Source organism: Haliotis asinina, chromosome 2 (genome assembly GCF_037392515.1).
Source record: "Haliotis asinina isolate JCU_RB_2024 chromosome 2, JCU_Hal_asi_v2, whole genome shotgun sequence".
NCBI classification, from domain to species: Eukaryota; Metazoa; Mollusca; class Gastropoda; order Lepetellida; family Haliotidae; genus Haliotis; species Haliotis asinina.
Window position 1 is genome coordinate 51940528 of NC_090281.1, and position 15877 is coordinate 51956404.

Genomic DNA, 15877 nt, shown 5'->3' on the forward strand with positions numbered 1-15877 from the left:
AGCAGATTAGTCCAAGGAAATTGAAAAGTGGTATCAATCAGATAGAAAATTCATTTAGAGTCTAGACTTGCTCCTATGTGGTGTGTGACATGTAGCACCAATCATGTTTCACGAGCTGATATTTTCCTTGATAAACGTAGGCTTCTATCTTATTGCAAGACTGGTTCTCATGTTTCAGTTTTGATCATTGTTCTACTCAGTCTAAAGAAAGTTCACTTTACCTAATACAGAGCGACTTTGGCTAATCTTGAGTGTTTTGGTAAATCATTTCTTTATGAGAAAGTGCACCAAACGTCATTCATGAAATAGTTTCATGTTTACTACTTTTATTCATAGTCATATGTCCATAAATCATCAAATTGTGCACTTCAAGATCATGTCACATGATTTTGACTTAAATTAAATGTTTCTCCTGAGTAAAAAAGATGTTCAAAGTAGCTCATACTCTTCAAATTATTGGAAATTCAACATACTTAACTGTTTAAAGAAGTATACACATAGTACAGGTGGGTTGATGGAGGACATGATGTAAGCTAGTTTTAGTTGAATATGTCATATATATGAAATGAGAAATCATACACTTATCTGTGTTAACTTTCCTTTCCCGGAAGACCAGAGGGTAAAAGAAAGTTACAAAGTGGACAGTTCTCAATAACTGTTCTTTCACAATATATCGCAATACATATGCAATACAAGAGTGTGTATGGCAATATATGGCAATACATATGCAATACAAGAGTGTGTATGGCAATATATGGCAATACATATGGCAATACAAGTGTGTGTATGGCAATATATGGCAATACATATGGCAATACAAGTGTGTGTATGGCAATATATCGCAATACATATGGCAATACAAGTGTGTGTATGGCGACGCTCCGAGAGCAACACATATTGTTTACAGATTCTCTTGATAGCTAACTTTCACGAAGTATTTTACGGGTGCTTAGAACAATAGATAACTCTGATTCGCTGAAGGTCACATAATGGGAGTTACTACCCTTTGATCATTCTCAAAATGTTCTTGGGATCAGTCAGTTGTCAAAATTAGCCAGATTTGAAAGGAAATGAATGACTGAACAGGTGCTTCTTGTATGACTCTTCAGTGAATATGGCAACTAGAGGAAGGGGCAAAAGAGTTCCATTTGACCCGAAAGCTGGATTTCGTAAGCAACAAGCGAATGAGTCACACGATGGTGTTCATGCCCAAATTTTGAAACAGGCGCGGCAAAGTGGACAGCTCAATCTCTCAGGCAGAGGCCTTGAAACAGGTGTGACATTTATTTCTTTTGATTTCAGTACAAAACTAAAGTTACAGTTGCCCACAAGCTCAAAGTATCACGTGTTATATAGAAACGCCAAAGAGACTTATTGCAAGATATACACATACACGCTTTGGTCTCCTCAGTACTCAATGTTGCATATTCTGCTCAGCATGTCTCAGAGCACTCACTAGTTCATTATAAACTCATATTCCTGCCAAAGCCCACATTAAGCACAGTCTAGTTATATTCGGTACAAAGGTGCCACAATAATAATTGTTAAGCCATGAGTTCAACAAGATCAGAGACCATATAATATTATGTGGTCCCTGATAAGATTCACTGAGATCTTCATACAGTATCGTTTATAAGTCTCTTTCGCTTTTTGAAAAGTTTTCGAAGTGTCAAACCCAATGTCAATAAGACCTAGACTTGCACAACTCTTGAAGTAATGATAAGTAGTTTCAGTGGAAAAGTCTAAAAAATATAAATAGCAGACCGGTCTCCTTAGGCTGTGGTGTCCGCTTATCAAGGCATGCTGCTTCAAAGAATAGAATTACTCTATCTTGGAGCAAGACTACTATCAGTCTCTACAATCTTTGTTTCCACATCACCCTGTCAGCAGTACAATCATGCAGAATTGAAGATCCGAGGAAAAAATGTATGTTTGTGATGAAATGTGTCTGTTATGTTTGATTTCTATTTATCTACATACCTTTCCTGTCAATCTTTTTGGGTAGTATGCTTGTTGAAGTGAGCCATGTCCCCCTTATGTAATAATCTATGTGACCAGTGCGTATTTAAACCTTCTAACCAAATGTTGCAATTGTTTCCAGTCCCAGATAAAGTTTGGAGACTAAACCTGGATGTTCCTGAGGAAGCTAAGAATGTGTCGCTGGACAACTCGGAGGATCGGTGGTGGGAACAGGTTGACCTTACCAAACTCCTACTGGTATCCAATCTCCTGACAGAACTCTCAGAGGACATCATCAACTTCCCCGCTCTCACTGTGCTTGATGTAAGGAGTGGCAGACAGACTTTCTATAAATAGAATTTATGAATACAGTATGGTGCTGGATGCTGGCATGTGTCTGTGTGTCACTGTGCTTGTGACATGTGTCCTTTTGTGGGTCTGTGATTTTCCGTGGTTTACATCCTGGTATTCGAAGGTCATGTGGTATTAATCCTGAGTGAACTTTGACTGACCAGTCTAATGTGCGAAGGCTTTTTCTGTTGTCCGCTATCTTGATACTGCCGAAATATTGCTGAAAGTGGCATAAAACTAAACTCACTCACCCAATCTATCCAAGGGATGTGTGGATTCTGGAGCCAGTCATATTGGGCTTCATTTCTTTTGTGTTTAGTTGATACAAAAAATGACCTTCACAAACCACAATTATACCTCTGGTGGTTCAGCCTTCAGTGATATCTAAAATATTCACATTATGATTGTGAGGCCTTTTCATTGCTTTCTTTCTTTTTTTCACCTGTGAATGTCCGGGGTAGAAATTACTAGAATAGGCCCTCAGCAACCCATGCTTCCCCAAAAAGACAACTATGCTTGTTGTAAGAGGCAACTAACAGGATTGGATGGTGAGGCTTACTGACTTATTGACATGTCATTGGTTTACAAATGCACAGATTGATGCTTATGCTGTAGATCACTGGACTGTCTGGTCCAGCCTTGATTATTTATAGACCGCCGCCATATAGCTCCAATATTGGTCAGTGTAGTGTAGAACTAAACTCACTCATTTGCTTTTTGGAACAGCATGATTAAATAATGTTTTGAGATTCTGAAATCAGAAATACTCATCAGAATATCTAAGAGCTGAGAAGTCTGAACCCTGATTAGAAAGTTCACCTAATGTGGGTTTCTGTCAGGGTGTACCCATATCATAATCTTCAAGTAGAGAAGTAATAGACCTGGGCCTAGATTTTCAAAGCTGCCATAGCACTAAGACAGTTCTAAGTGCCATTCATTAACATGAATTTATGACTGTCTTAGCACTAAGTGAGCTTTAGCAAATCTGGACCCAGGTCTTAACTCTTAAAATTGTTGTGCATATTTTTTTACATTTTATGTTTATGTTACACCAAATACAACCATGTTTTTTTGATGAAGCTGATCCTAAAGATTTCTTGTTTTTTCAGGTGCATGACAACAGATTGGAGTCCTTACCACAGGCTTTGGGACAACTGGAGTGCCTCACAAAACTGGACATCAGGTATGTAAGAAGAACGCTACCCTTAGTTTAGACTTATATGAAGAGACAGAAGTTACAATGTTGAATTCTTTTTCAAAAGAGATCCAATTTTAATTCCTATGACAGTTGTAACTATATTTTCAAATATTTACAAAACAAAACAAATTGTTTTTGTCCTGTTCAGCCAACCCTGCAAAGCTAAGAGGCAGGTAACTCTAAGCATGAAACTGGTACCTCACTTATCATGCTGTCTTTCTCATGTCAAGATGTGCGTGGTATGTAAGAGGAAGAATAGCTATAGTTTAGCCTCAACAAAAGAGACCACAGAGGTTGTGATGTTGAAATTGATATTGCTTCAACCCTTAGAGCAGTTCAGTGGTTTGATCCCAATGTTGCATCATACCAAAACAGTTTAAAACATGGTACATGTTGTTACCCAGCCTGGTTTGATCCCAATGTTGCATCATACCAAAAGAGTTTAAAACATGGTGCATGTTGTTACCCAGCCTGGTTTGATCCCAATGTTGCATCATACCAAAAGAGTTTAAAACATGGTACATGTTGTTACCCAGCCTGAACAAAATGAAGGCCAACTCAGTATAATGTGTTGGTATGGGGTATCTGAGTTAAACTACTGCATGGTATAAACAGGGTATGAAACTCCCAAACATTTCAGCTGGACCGCAGGGCTGGTTTACAGCCCTGACCACAACTTACCTGCCCTCAAAATATCTTCATATACATGTCTAAATTTTAATCCAACTGTCAGGCAGAATAATTTGCGAATCTGGCAGTCTAGGTTGAAAATTTCCCATCCCGGATGGTTGGGTAGGCAAGTATTTCAAACGCTGGAGTTAAAGTAGACTATTACTGAAAGACCAGCGTAAGTCTAAACAAGTATGAAGAGCCACACACATGCTTGCAAGTATCAAAATAAATGCAATAAATATAAACATATTATTAATTCCATTTCAGCTTCCCCTTCACTTTCAATGTGTAGGTTTGACCTGGCTAATTATGTGTGTCATATCGCTTGAATCATTCCGTGAGAATTGATAAACAATAAACAAAGCCTCATTCATTTGTTACACCTTTGCTCTTGAACAATTTTAAGGATTTTGTCAGCATTTGATTAGACCTTCTTTATCATGACCAAATCTTGAAACATTTTGGGGACTTCAAAAATGGATGTCAGTATGCCAGTGTTCTACTCCTAGAAACTGTAGAGATTTTCATCTCTGTATTACAGTCGTAACAAGCTGAAGAATCTGCCGTTGTGTGTGTGTCAGTTGAAGAGTCTGGTCAGCCTCCATATAGAGCACAACGAAGTCACAGAGCTTTGTGATGAAATCAAATATCTGAACAAACTAGAGGATTTGGTAAGTGTTCGAATTGAGGATCATTAATCTACTCACTACTTCATTCTTGTCTCCAGATAAATGGTGAGTGAGTGGTTGGCTGTGTGAGTATAGTGTTGCACCACTAATGATGAATGGTAAATGTTTTTCTCACCCTGGGTCCACATGGTGAATTAAACCTGGTTCTATAGCTTGAGACCCGTGAAGTTCCATGGTAGAATAGGCCTTTAGCAACCATAGCCCCACTAAAAGGCGACTATGTTTGTCATAAGAAGCAACTAACTGGATCGGCTGTTCAGACTCGCTGACTTGGTTGATACGTGTTATCAGATCACATTTGCGCAGGTCGATGCTCATGCTGTTGAACACTGGATTGTCAGGTATAGACTCGATTATTTACAGACTGTCGCCATATCGCTGGAATAATGCTGTGTGCAGTGTAAAACTAAACTCACTCACTCACTCACTCACTCTTTAGCATGCTGAGTGGACACTTTATTCACATTGCTGCCCTACCCACCCTCATAAACTTCCATGTGAAACAGATGAGTTCCAAGTGAAAGAGATACACATTATTTTCTCAGGCTTCTCACGTTTGAATATAGAAAGTCCCTGTATGATTTGCAGGACGTGTCCAACAATCAGCTGACAACACTGCCACATTCAATTGGTCATCTTAGTCATCTTCTTCGTCTGAATGTGTCGCACAACAAACTTACAAACCTCCCTCCACATATCGGCTGTATGGATGGTAAGTTTCCTCTGATTAACTTTAAAGATTTGGAGACATGTTTTTGAGAATACAGTAGTAATAAAACAATTAGATTCATGGAAATTTACTAAGAGTATCTCCAAGGCCGATTAGTGATGACACATAAAAATACCTCTCCTCAAATTTTTGCAGTTCTAGCTCTTAGGATACCTTTTACAAGTTAGCAGGCAAGAGCTTCTTTCCACACCAGTGTTCATATGCCATAATTAACAGTTGCCATTCAGACACCCTTCATGTGCAAGACTGTCATTTGTATCATATTAAATCTATACTGAAGAAAAGAGATATTTTTCAGGGTTGAAATATTTTGAAGCTACACACAATCAGTTGGTTCGCCTCCCAGATGAGTTCGGGAACCTGCGTCACCTTGAACAGCTGTATCTTCGTCACAACAAACTTCCTTACCTCCCTGTGCTGGAGAACTGTGTCGACCTCAAGGTCAGCACATATCCTGTGTCTTCTCAGGCACAGCAGTTTGCTGTTCGGTTGTCTCCCTTTGGTGTGTCTGAATGCTATGATCATGAGTTCAAATCCCAGTTCAAAAGAATAAATTGAATCATGTCTTCTATTTTATTTAACTGCTAACTAGATCTATAGAGTGGAAGCTGTTAAAACTGGTGGCTGTCCAATCCAGCAAGTTGTCAAATATCAGCATGGTTGTGGCAAGTACATCATTATTTTAACAGCTCTGCAACCTGGCATCAGTCAGTTTCAGATGTTGGCATGAAATCAGCTACACGAATGTGTGCTCATACATTAGTCAGTCTAAATCGGTGCATGGCGAGGAATCATCTTGATGTGTATTGTCAGCATTTAATCTTGCATTGAAACTGAAGTACAAAAACTAAAGTTGCAAACAGAAGTAAATTAATCTTAGTTCAGTATGGGTGTACTTGTATGTCATTAGTGAAAATTGTCACTCATGAGGGATGTTAAATAAGTCAATATGAGAGAATGAAGATTTTTATGGATATCAACTTCTTTATATGAGAACACAACGTTTCGGAGTTAATGCTTACTCCTTCATCAGGTCAGTTGATATCCATAAAAATCTTCATTCTTATGTATTTCACTTCTAAAATGCCCTTCAAAGACTCAATATGAGAGATTTCAAATTAGCCAATTGTGTAGTAACTGAGAGAACAGTATGAGGGTGACAAAATCGGTTCAGTTCTAGTTGTAGGTAAACGTGTCAGCTCAACAATCCTGCACATAGTCTAGACCAATTTATTTCTTCAGTCCTAACAAGCACCAGTTTAGACAGCTTTCACTGTATAACTGCCTCGAAATGGGATTGGTATTTCTGTATTGTCAGTTTCTCACTTCTAAATCTGTTTTCAGGAATTACATTTGGGGAACAATGACATCAAGGGTTTGACAGCTGAACATCTACAGCATCTGACAGCCGTCACCATTCTTGACCTCCGAGACAACAAGATTGCAGTGCTTCCTGATGAGATCACACTACTCCAGGGCTTGCAGAGGCTTGACCTGACAAATAATGACTTGAGTGGGTACGGTGCTTATCTTGTGTTGTCTGCATCTATTACATTTGTATTCTGTGGCAGGTGTGTCAATGAAACATACTGTTAGTGGGTTTGTGCGTGGAGAGGATAGGGGAGCTGACCTAGGAAAGAGCTGGGATAGTTTAAGTGTGTTTGTCATGTTTAAGGTGATTGCACTTAGGTAGTGAGTGTGAGTGAGTGAGTTGAGGTTTACACTGCACTTAGCAATATTCCAGCTATATGTCTGTAAATAATCGAGTCTAGACCAGACAGTCCAGTGATCAAAATCATGAGCATTGATCTGTTCAATTGGGAACCAGTAACGTGTCAACCAAGTCAGCGAGCCTTACTACCCACCACATGCTATTGATCACCGGATTGTCTGGTCCAAACTCGATTATTTACAGACCACCGTTATATATGATACAGAGAGGTATTGAACGACATACCTCCTTTCTCTGCAGATGATTTCTCACTTAGACCACCGAGATAGTCAAAGACAAAGCTGAGCAACCTTAGACTTATTGTTTGAATGCTCTGATTTCTTTGTTGGATGACCATCTCTTGATCTGCTGATTTTGAGTTTGAATCTGAGGTTTGCCCTTATTGCGACCCTTTCTCTGTCAGCACCATACCTGAGCGTATATTCACATGGGCTTCACCAAAATGTTTCATGTGTTTCAAACACAGTCTGTGTAACTGTGGGATTTTCCTAAGTGGCCATTAAAATAATTGATGTATCATTGATGGCAGTTTTAAATGCTAACTCACTTTCCTCAGTCTGAATTAGTCTTTGTCAGTATATCAGAGTGAACCTTTGTATCTGTTTGTCTCACATAGTCTGCCATATGGCCTGGGTACGATAAACTCGCTGAAGTCAATTGTTCTGGATGGCAACCCAATGAAGGGAATCCGGCGAGACATCATCATGGTGAGATTTCTTTAACTTCATGACGAACCATGTGTACGTGTGTCCAGAAGCCCTTGTGGAATCTTGGTGAAAATAGGGCCCCATGTCTTTCTCCTGGTCATGAGGCAACCAAGTCAATGAGCTGGCCAGACTCACATATTTGGGTGATACCGTCCATGTACAATGACTGGGTAAATTGTGGTGACAGTATAAGTCACTGGTTTGTCTGATCCATACATGATTGTATTTGGACTGCTATCAAAAAGCTTAAATATTGCCGAATGCAGCAGCAACAAAGAAACACACTTGTCAAGATAACCTTTTAGGGTGTTACAGTAGTTTGAAATGTACATTCAGTAGTCCAACCTTCACGGGTATCTGGAAATAAAGCATGATGCAGTGTGTTAGGGCTGTTTGTTTGACCATCAATTTCCACATAGAGTAGTTTACTTCTTCCTGGGCTGTGATTTCCATATCTGTCAGCTGCTCTGTTTCAATAGTCTTGCCACAGAATGTTGCACAGTGTGTTGTAATAGGTCACCAGCCCAAATTTGTATCGAAATTTACACAAAGTCCATGTCATGTGGCCAGTGGCCAAATGCAATAGGATCCATTCCCAAGGCATTTGTCTTGAAACAGGAGTACTTCAATATAATGGGACTGGTGAAGGGATATGAGGGTCTTAAGCCATCAAAATTGTACCTGACAAAACATATTTGAAGGAAGGTCTGAATAATGATGGCATTCATGATTCATGTGCATTATGGTAAGGTGGCTAGTACAGTTTGTCCTGTTAGGAAAACACTACGGTACATTAATTACACTGGTTATAGAATAGATATACACCGACTGTAGCTAACTTTTTAATATCCAATACTGAGTGATGGACAGATAAGCACAAGATGATTGACATGATAAAGTTGTCTTACAACAGAGGGGCACAATGCAGTTGAAGAAATACTTGAGTAGTCGTATTGAGGAAGTGGAGCCGGTGAAGCAGAATGGCAGTTCTGGTCTGTCTACAGGGGGTGCTGGAGTGATGGGGGCAGGGGATGATGGCGTCAAGGTGCATGATCTCCACCAGTTTAAGAATCTTGATTACAGGTTTGTTTTATTTTGGGCTGTAAACGTATATAGAAGGAACTGATATGGATTGTCATAATATCTAAAAGTTTCACCAATGTTTCTTCAATACTGTTGACCTGACAACTAAGGGAGTATTTAAGTGAAAGGATTTAATTATTTTTTAAAGAAAAATCTAAAATCTGACATGCTGAACCAGCTAATTGATCGCACCAATATGGATACTTCCTGTTGGACAAATTAGGAAGGACCTGGCTTTGATTAAAGAGAGATTGACTGAGTATTTGTATATTAAATTGAACTGACTCTTTATGGCTAATACGATTGCATCAGTTACATCTTGTAAGAACAACGAAATATCAGTGAACTGACAGCAGTAAGGGATTGCATCAAGAAAACACCTGAGTTATATGAGGTCATGCTTCCCTTCTTATACACAATCATTGTTGATGTGTTACAGAAATTTTGAAGATGTTTTTGTAATTGTGTTTGCAGCAACAAGAAGGTGAACGAGGTACCGTTGGATGTATGGGAGGCTGCTGCAAAGGCTGAAGTGACCTCCGTGAACCTGAGCAAAAATACATTTACTCAGCTACCTGACAAGTAAGATCAAATATAATTCACCAAGATTCCACTTTCTTTATGTACATCTAATACAGGAGTGTACTCATGTTATTTGAAGTTTGTTTAATATGATGTTTGAGAAACACGTATACATGAACAAGACTAAAAGGCTGACATGATTCAGAAGCCCAAACATACCTAGTGTCCTATGAATGCATGTACTGTGAGGGTGTGCATGTTTCAGACTGATGCTGTTGTGCAGCTCCCTGAAGGAACTCAACATAGGCTTCAACAAACTGACTGTCCTTCACTCGGACATCAGCCTGTTTCTCCAGCTGACCACTCTTGACCTCAGGTATTTTGCTGAACTGTCTCTGTCTACTAACAACATGGCTGAATACCGGGTACCATACTGCACTTTGTAGGAGGCATGTTGGTTATTGGTGTTTTGAAGCTACTTGTAGTTCTATAACTTGTTCTAGAAGTGTATCAGGGAAGCTATTTATGCCATTCATTCAAGGGGCATTATATGAGTAGCATGGATTGGAAATACCAAGGTTTGTTATATTTGTACCATGCTGGGATGCTGATGAGAAACATGTAACCTCTTTGAAATGAAAATGTACTCCCTCAGTCATTCACTTTGTTGTATGTTTCCTTTCACTTCAGGTGCAATGCCTTGTCAGATTTGCCTGGAGAGATGACATCTTTACAAAATTTAAGGGAGATAACTCTGTCGAATAACAGGTAAGGAAGGTAATTGTAACAAGGAAGGTAATTGTAATATTGGTATGTCATGGTCTTTGAAGCAGATGTTGACACGTCATTGGTTGCTGTGGGTACCTGGATTGTCTGGTCCAGACTCTATTATTGCCAAGTGTAGCAGATATGTTTCCTGTCATAATTGAGAAGTACAACAGCCTAATCATTTATGCCCATGTATGGCTTGGGCATCTAGGGTTACTGTCCATGTCCATCTGTCTGTCCGTCAGGATGAAACGTGAATGTACTCTGTCCACTTCTCATCACAAAACACTCATAGGAATGCAATGAACTTATACATAGGCTTTCTTGGTACTCTAATGGTGTGCATCTCATATTTTGTTTTTGCATTTTATTTGTTTTGTTTTTTTGTAAGTTAAGAGACTTTTGAACTTAGGTACATTTTGCTGAATTTCTCTATGATCATAGTGTAGATGGGAACGAAGAGACGGGTGTACATTATCCACTTCTTCTCAAAGTATGCTTTATGGAATTCATTTATATTACACATGTGCTTTATTGGGACTTTAAAGGTGTGCATCTCATATTTTGATTCTGTATTTTATTTATTTTTCCAATTTTAATGCGTTTGAATTTCCAAAAATTTTGTTGAATTTCTCTCTGAATATAGTGTTATAGAGGAGATGTACGCTATCCACATCTCAAAAAGTGCTGGAATGCATTTAGATCACACATGTGCTTTACAGGGACTTTAAAGGTGTGCAATGACGTGGGATCTCATACTGTTATATAGAGGATCTCCTCAAAGTATTGTATGAAGGTGCATGACATTTCTGTTGATTTTTTCATCTCTGTTTCTCTCCTTCCAGGTTTACCCTCATTCCTCCAGTGTTGTATGAGCTGCCAAAGTTAGAGATATTGTTTGTCAGTGACAACAAGGTTGAAACAATTGATGCTGCTGGTCTCATGAAGCTGACAACACTGGCAACTCTGGATCTTCAGAACAACAACTGTTCCCACTTTCCTCCTGAGCTGGGCAATTGTGTGTCCATCAAGTGAGTGACTTGTTCCCTGCATAGGTTAAGATCAGAGATAAATACACTAGTTTCCACTGGGACATATTGGGAAACTGATGAGCACATGGGTCATGACTTGTGTCACCGACAGGCAGTACCACCACACACGGATTATTTACCATACACAGATAGGACACTTGCTGGGTAGTGCCTGAGTGAGTGAGGTTAGTTTTACACTACACTCCGCAATATTCCAGCTATGTGGCAGCAGTCTGTAAATAATTGAGTATGGATCAGACGGTCCAGTAACCAACGTCACAAGTATTGATCTACACAACTGGGATATGATGGCGTGTCAACCAAACCTTAGAGCCTGACCAACCAATACCGTTAATCACCTCTTACAACAAGCATGGATTACTGAACACACTGATTTGCTAGGTAGTAGATCTTCCTTTACTTACATTATCAACAGTTTGTTTGTCTCATCCTTGACACAGTTAGTGTTGTGTTGTGGCAAACAACTCACTTGCAAACAATTTCTTGTATTGTGAAAGTGGTGACATATAGACATATATAACATTGACATTTACTTATAATGGGGCTTTCATCACTTTAGGCCATGGATTCGTGAAAATCTGAGTTAGAAATGGTCTTCAGCAACCATGCATCTTGAAAGAAGGTGACTTATTGGATCAGAGGGTCTGACCGACTGGCTTGGTTCAATGTCGAACTGCAGTAGCACATACCATTACTTGATGCCAAGGGCAATGCCAAACAAACAAACAAGCAGACGGGACTGATGTACTTGAAGGACCTATACTAATTTCTGACTACATTTTGGAATCCCATCAAGTCTGTTGTGAGTAAGAGTAATAGCATGTACATAACATTACAACAAGCTTGATAACTGTTAGTACCTACACCGATACATTGCATCCATTGCATTAAAGAAGTTGACTATCCATAAAACTTGGTTTTCCTTTGTTACAATTATTGTTAATTTCAGATCACTGCAGCTAGGTGGTAACCCGTGTCGCAATCCACGACCAGCAATACTTGCCAAGGGCACACCGGCTGTCATGGAATACCTCCGCAGTCGGATTGTCACATGAGTTATCTCCCTTCAACAAAAAGCAACTATATGGAATGACTAGCATAAGATGTGTTATTCCTTCTTTCAATGCAATATAAACAGAGTAGAAAAAGGGACAAGATTGTTTGGACCTCCTTTTAAACTGTAATTTGTTATTCAAGGAAATTCTACATTTTGAATAAATCACTAATGAAATATAGGAGGGTCACATGTTTACACAGAAAGACGTTGAGCATCTTTGTCTTCATCTGTGTGTAACATGTAACAACTTGGTCCATGGTGATTGTGTTATCACCAGCTTAACTTCAGTTCATCATATATTTTTTCTAGATGTGCCATCATGACCTTCATTGGCAGATGCCTTATTTTGTATTGTGACTGCGCATTTGTCTGTTAGTAAACAACATGCCATGTAAATTATGCAAATGATTGACCTGATTTAGTTTCTGTGATATTGAACAGTGCTGTCAGATGTTATGTTCACATACATGCTGTTTCTGTTGGTGTTGCAGACAAGTGACAGGAGATGTTGAATGTATTCACATTCTAACATATATTTTTCATATTTCCAGGATTAGTGAAAATGAAATAATCAAAATGTTGATATTTACAGACACCCCCATATAGACACTATTAATATTCAAATCAGAGGTTTTATGATACCCTGTGTGGTTTTCTTTAATGAGCAAAACTAATAGAAAGGGTTATCGGTGATGAAATTGCATGGAAAGAAAATTATAATGATAATCTTGATCAAGTCTACTTATAAATCTGTCTGTCGTTTCGTTAGCTCAAGGTCATTAGTTAGTTGCTCAAGTGCTATATTGATGTTACTGGGTATGCACCATTAGGACTGGCAGGTGCTTGTTTGCTGGGAAGCCTCAAAATGGTTATATTGCTGTTTTATTTTGCTAAAATTTGAATGTCTCGTGGTATATTTCTGATATATTTTCACCGAGGTGGTAGTGAAGTCTGCTCAGTTATGTCATTGTCTAGGGATTTGCAACTTCAGATATATTTTCACATTTCTACTGTACCATCGGGAATAAACCTGTTACTTACCAACAGTTTTATGTGTTTTGTACAACTCACCATGACTTAGGTGGTAAGGGTGTCATTGGTGACCCAGTGCCGGAATCTGCTGGTTAGAGGTGCTTTCCTTTGGCATGCAAGAAACATGTTGGTTGTTGGTTCAAATCTCATGTCACTATGATGTTTTGGTTACCTTTGGGTTGTAAAGAACCTGTGATCTTAAGTCAAATGTTTAGCATCCTTGTTCCACAAAGTTATCATAGAGCTATGAGGAACTCACTTACAAAAGTGACTTACGGGATCAATTGGTGAGACTTATTGACTTGTTTGAACATGCCATTGTATCCCAATAGTGGACTGATGCTCAGGCAGTTAATCAGTGGATTGGTCCAACAAGTTGAACAAACCATCATACTTAAACATACTATTGGTTGTCACATCGCTACTATCAGCTTTTTGGAATAATGGTTCAACATTGCTTTGGGCTTATCTGCTGCCATTCTGCTATGTGAAATTTAGATACTGCGGACTTTCACTATGATTATTACACATGACTTTCATGGATGAGTAGAGAGTTGTATGTTATAACATTGTATCAAGCTCCACAATGAATCTTCTAATAACAACTGTGAACAGGGGGGCTCTTTTGAGGCTTTTCAGAGATACCTTGGCAACACTATGTGAAATATATTTGTAGTGTCAAATATTCAGATTGGGGTGAATATGAAGAGTTCTTGATTCATGATAAAGAACTTCACCATTTTTATTTAGAAATATATTTTATTTGTCATTGGGTAATAATTTGTTAAACTGACATCACCTTTGTTGTCAGTACTTTCAAAATTATATTAATAATCACTCTTTGTAAAATTTGCACAATTTAAACTGGCCATTGACAATAACATGTAATAATTTGTTTTGAAAACAAGCATCACAGTATACACTGATCTGCATGTATATAAATACCACAACTTTCAAACAAGTCTTTGTCAGCTGACACATGACAAGCTGAGACATAAACTGGTTTCCTCTATTGATTTGTGCAGCAAGCTTATGTAGACAGGAGCCAAGTCTAGCTGACAACAAAAATGCAGTGAGTCAACAAATGTGACTAAACAATGAACTATACTCTGTGCATGTGTGCAGGTTAGGCTCTATACATGACATCATAACTAACTGCAGTGGACCTTCCATTCTCCGATCTAATCGTAACCAGTGAGGTCTTACGTCAGAGCACATGAGTCTATTACTGCTGACAAATGTTTTGTATACTCAGCTGTTACTTTTTATATCCACTTGATTTAAGCTGACCAGCGAATGATACCAAACTGAACTCTTTCAAGAACTACATTTTCTGGACTATCCTAAAGGTAACTCACTGCAGCAGGTGCTTTAAGTATCCAAAACAACTAGGTGATTGTACATACAGTTGTCACAACAGATTCATCATTAGTGTTATCACTATTTGAAATAAGACTATAAATAAACAAAATAGGACTTGAATTTGAGGTTTTACGATTTTCCTAATAATACTGCCAGTAATCAATCACAGGATACAAGTGCTGTACACGAGTAGGAGGATTCAACATCTGTCAAACATAAGTGCTTTTTCACAAAGGAACTGCAGCTAAAATATCTAAGGAATGTTAACAGGTGCAATTAAAATATTTTAAAAACAGTGCCTGTCTACAAACAGGTATCACATAAACAATGACCAACAAGAAGTGTGGGGTATCTTGCTACAACAACTCAACCATCCACTAGCATCATACAGCACATGGAGTTCTCTTTCTTTCATGTAGTGTCTAAAACAATCTTATTGCTTCTAGTATTTACCAGTCTGTAATGTCTTGTGTGGTGATTGGTTAATTTACTTCAGCCTAAGCATAAATTAACCAATCGTACAATTCAGCACAACTGGTTAACAAGTACAACCTCACTTCAGACAGGAATCTACATCGTCCAGCAAGATAAAGTAGCTCTAGTTATAAATTTGATCGAGTTATTGAAAAACATCATACATTTTTAAAACCCATAAAGAAAGTAACTCAAAACTTTACAGTATTTTTGAGGGGGTAGTGTGATGTTTCCTTTATATGGGACTGGGCAATTAAACAGTCTATATTTTGCCTCAAGAAGTGAGTGAGATTTGTCAACCTTTAGCAGGTAAAGTGGTACAGGTAAAAGGTTGTGTGTTTATGAGCATATTAATGAAATACAAATCTCATTCCCCCATATTTTAAAAGGACTTGCTTGTTATTGCTGATATCTAATTGTTTTCAGGGAATCCTCATTATTTAAATACAAGTGAAAGAATTCAAAGCTTGTAAATTTAACATTTTTAAA

At 38.4% G+C, this 15877-nt stretch overlaps 1 protein-coding gene across 1 annotated transcript; it reads left to right on the forward strand.

Moving 5' to 3' along the window:
* The first annotated feature begins 983 nt into the window (after positions 1-983).
* Positions 984-13564, forward strand: LOC137273899 (leucine-rich repeat-containing protein 40-like). Its single transcript, XM_067806797.1, has 14 exons — positions 984-1274; positions 2102-2283; positions 3420-3493; positions 4722-4851; positions 5458-5581; positions 5898-6040; positions 6944-7116; positions 7948-8038; positions 8952-9121; positions 9596-9703; positions 9909-10019; positions 10334-10411; positions 11257-11442; positions 12413-13564. Exons 1-14 carry the CDS (start codon positions 1115-1117, stop codon positions 12516-12518), a joined length of 1836 nt encoding a protein of 611 aa, XP_067662898.1. The 5' UTR covers positions 984-1114; the 3' UTR covers positions 12519-13564.
* The last annotated feature ends 2313 nt before the right edge of the window (positions 13565-15877 follow it).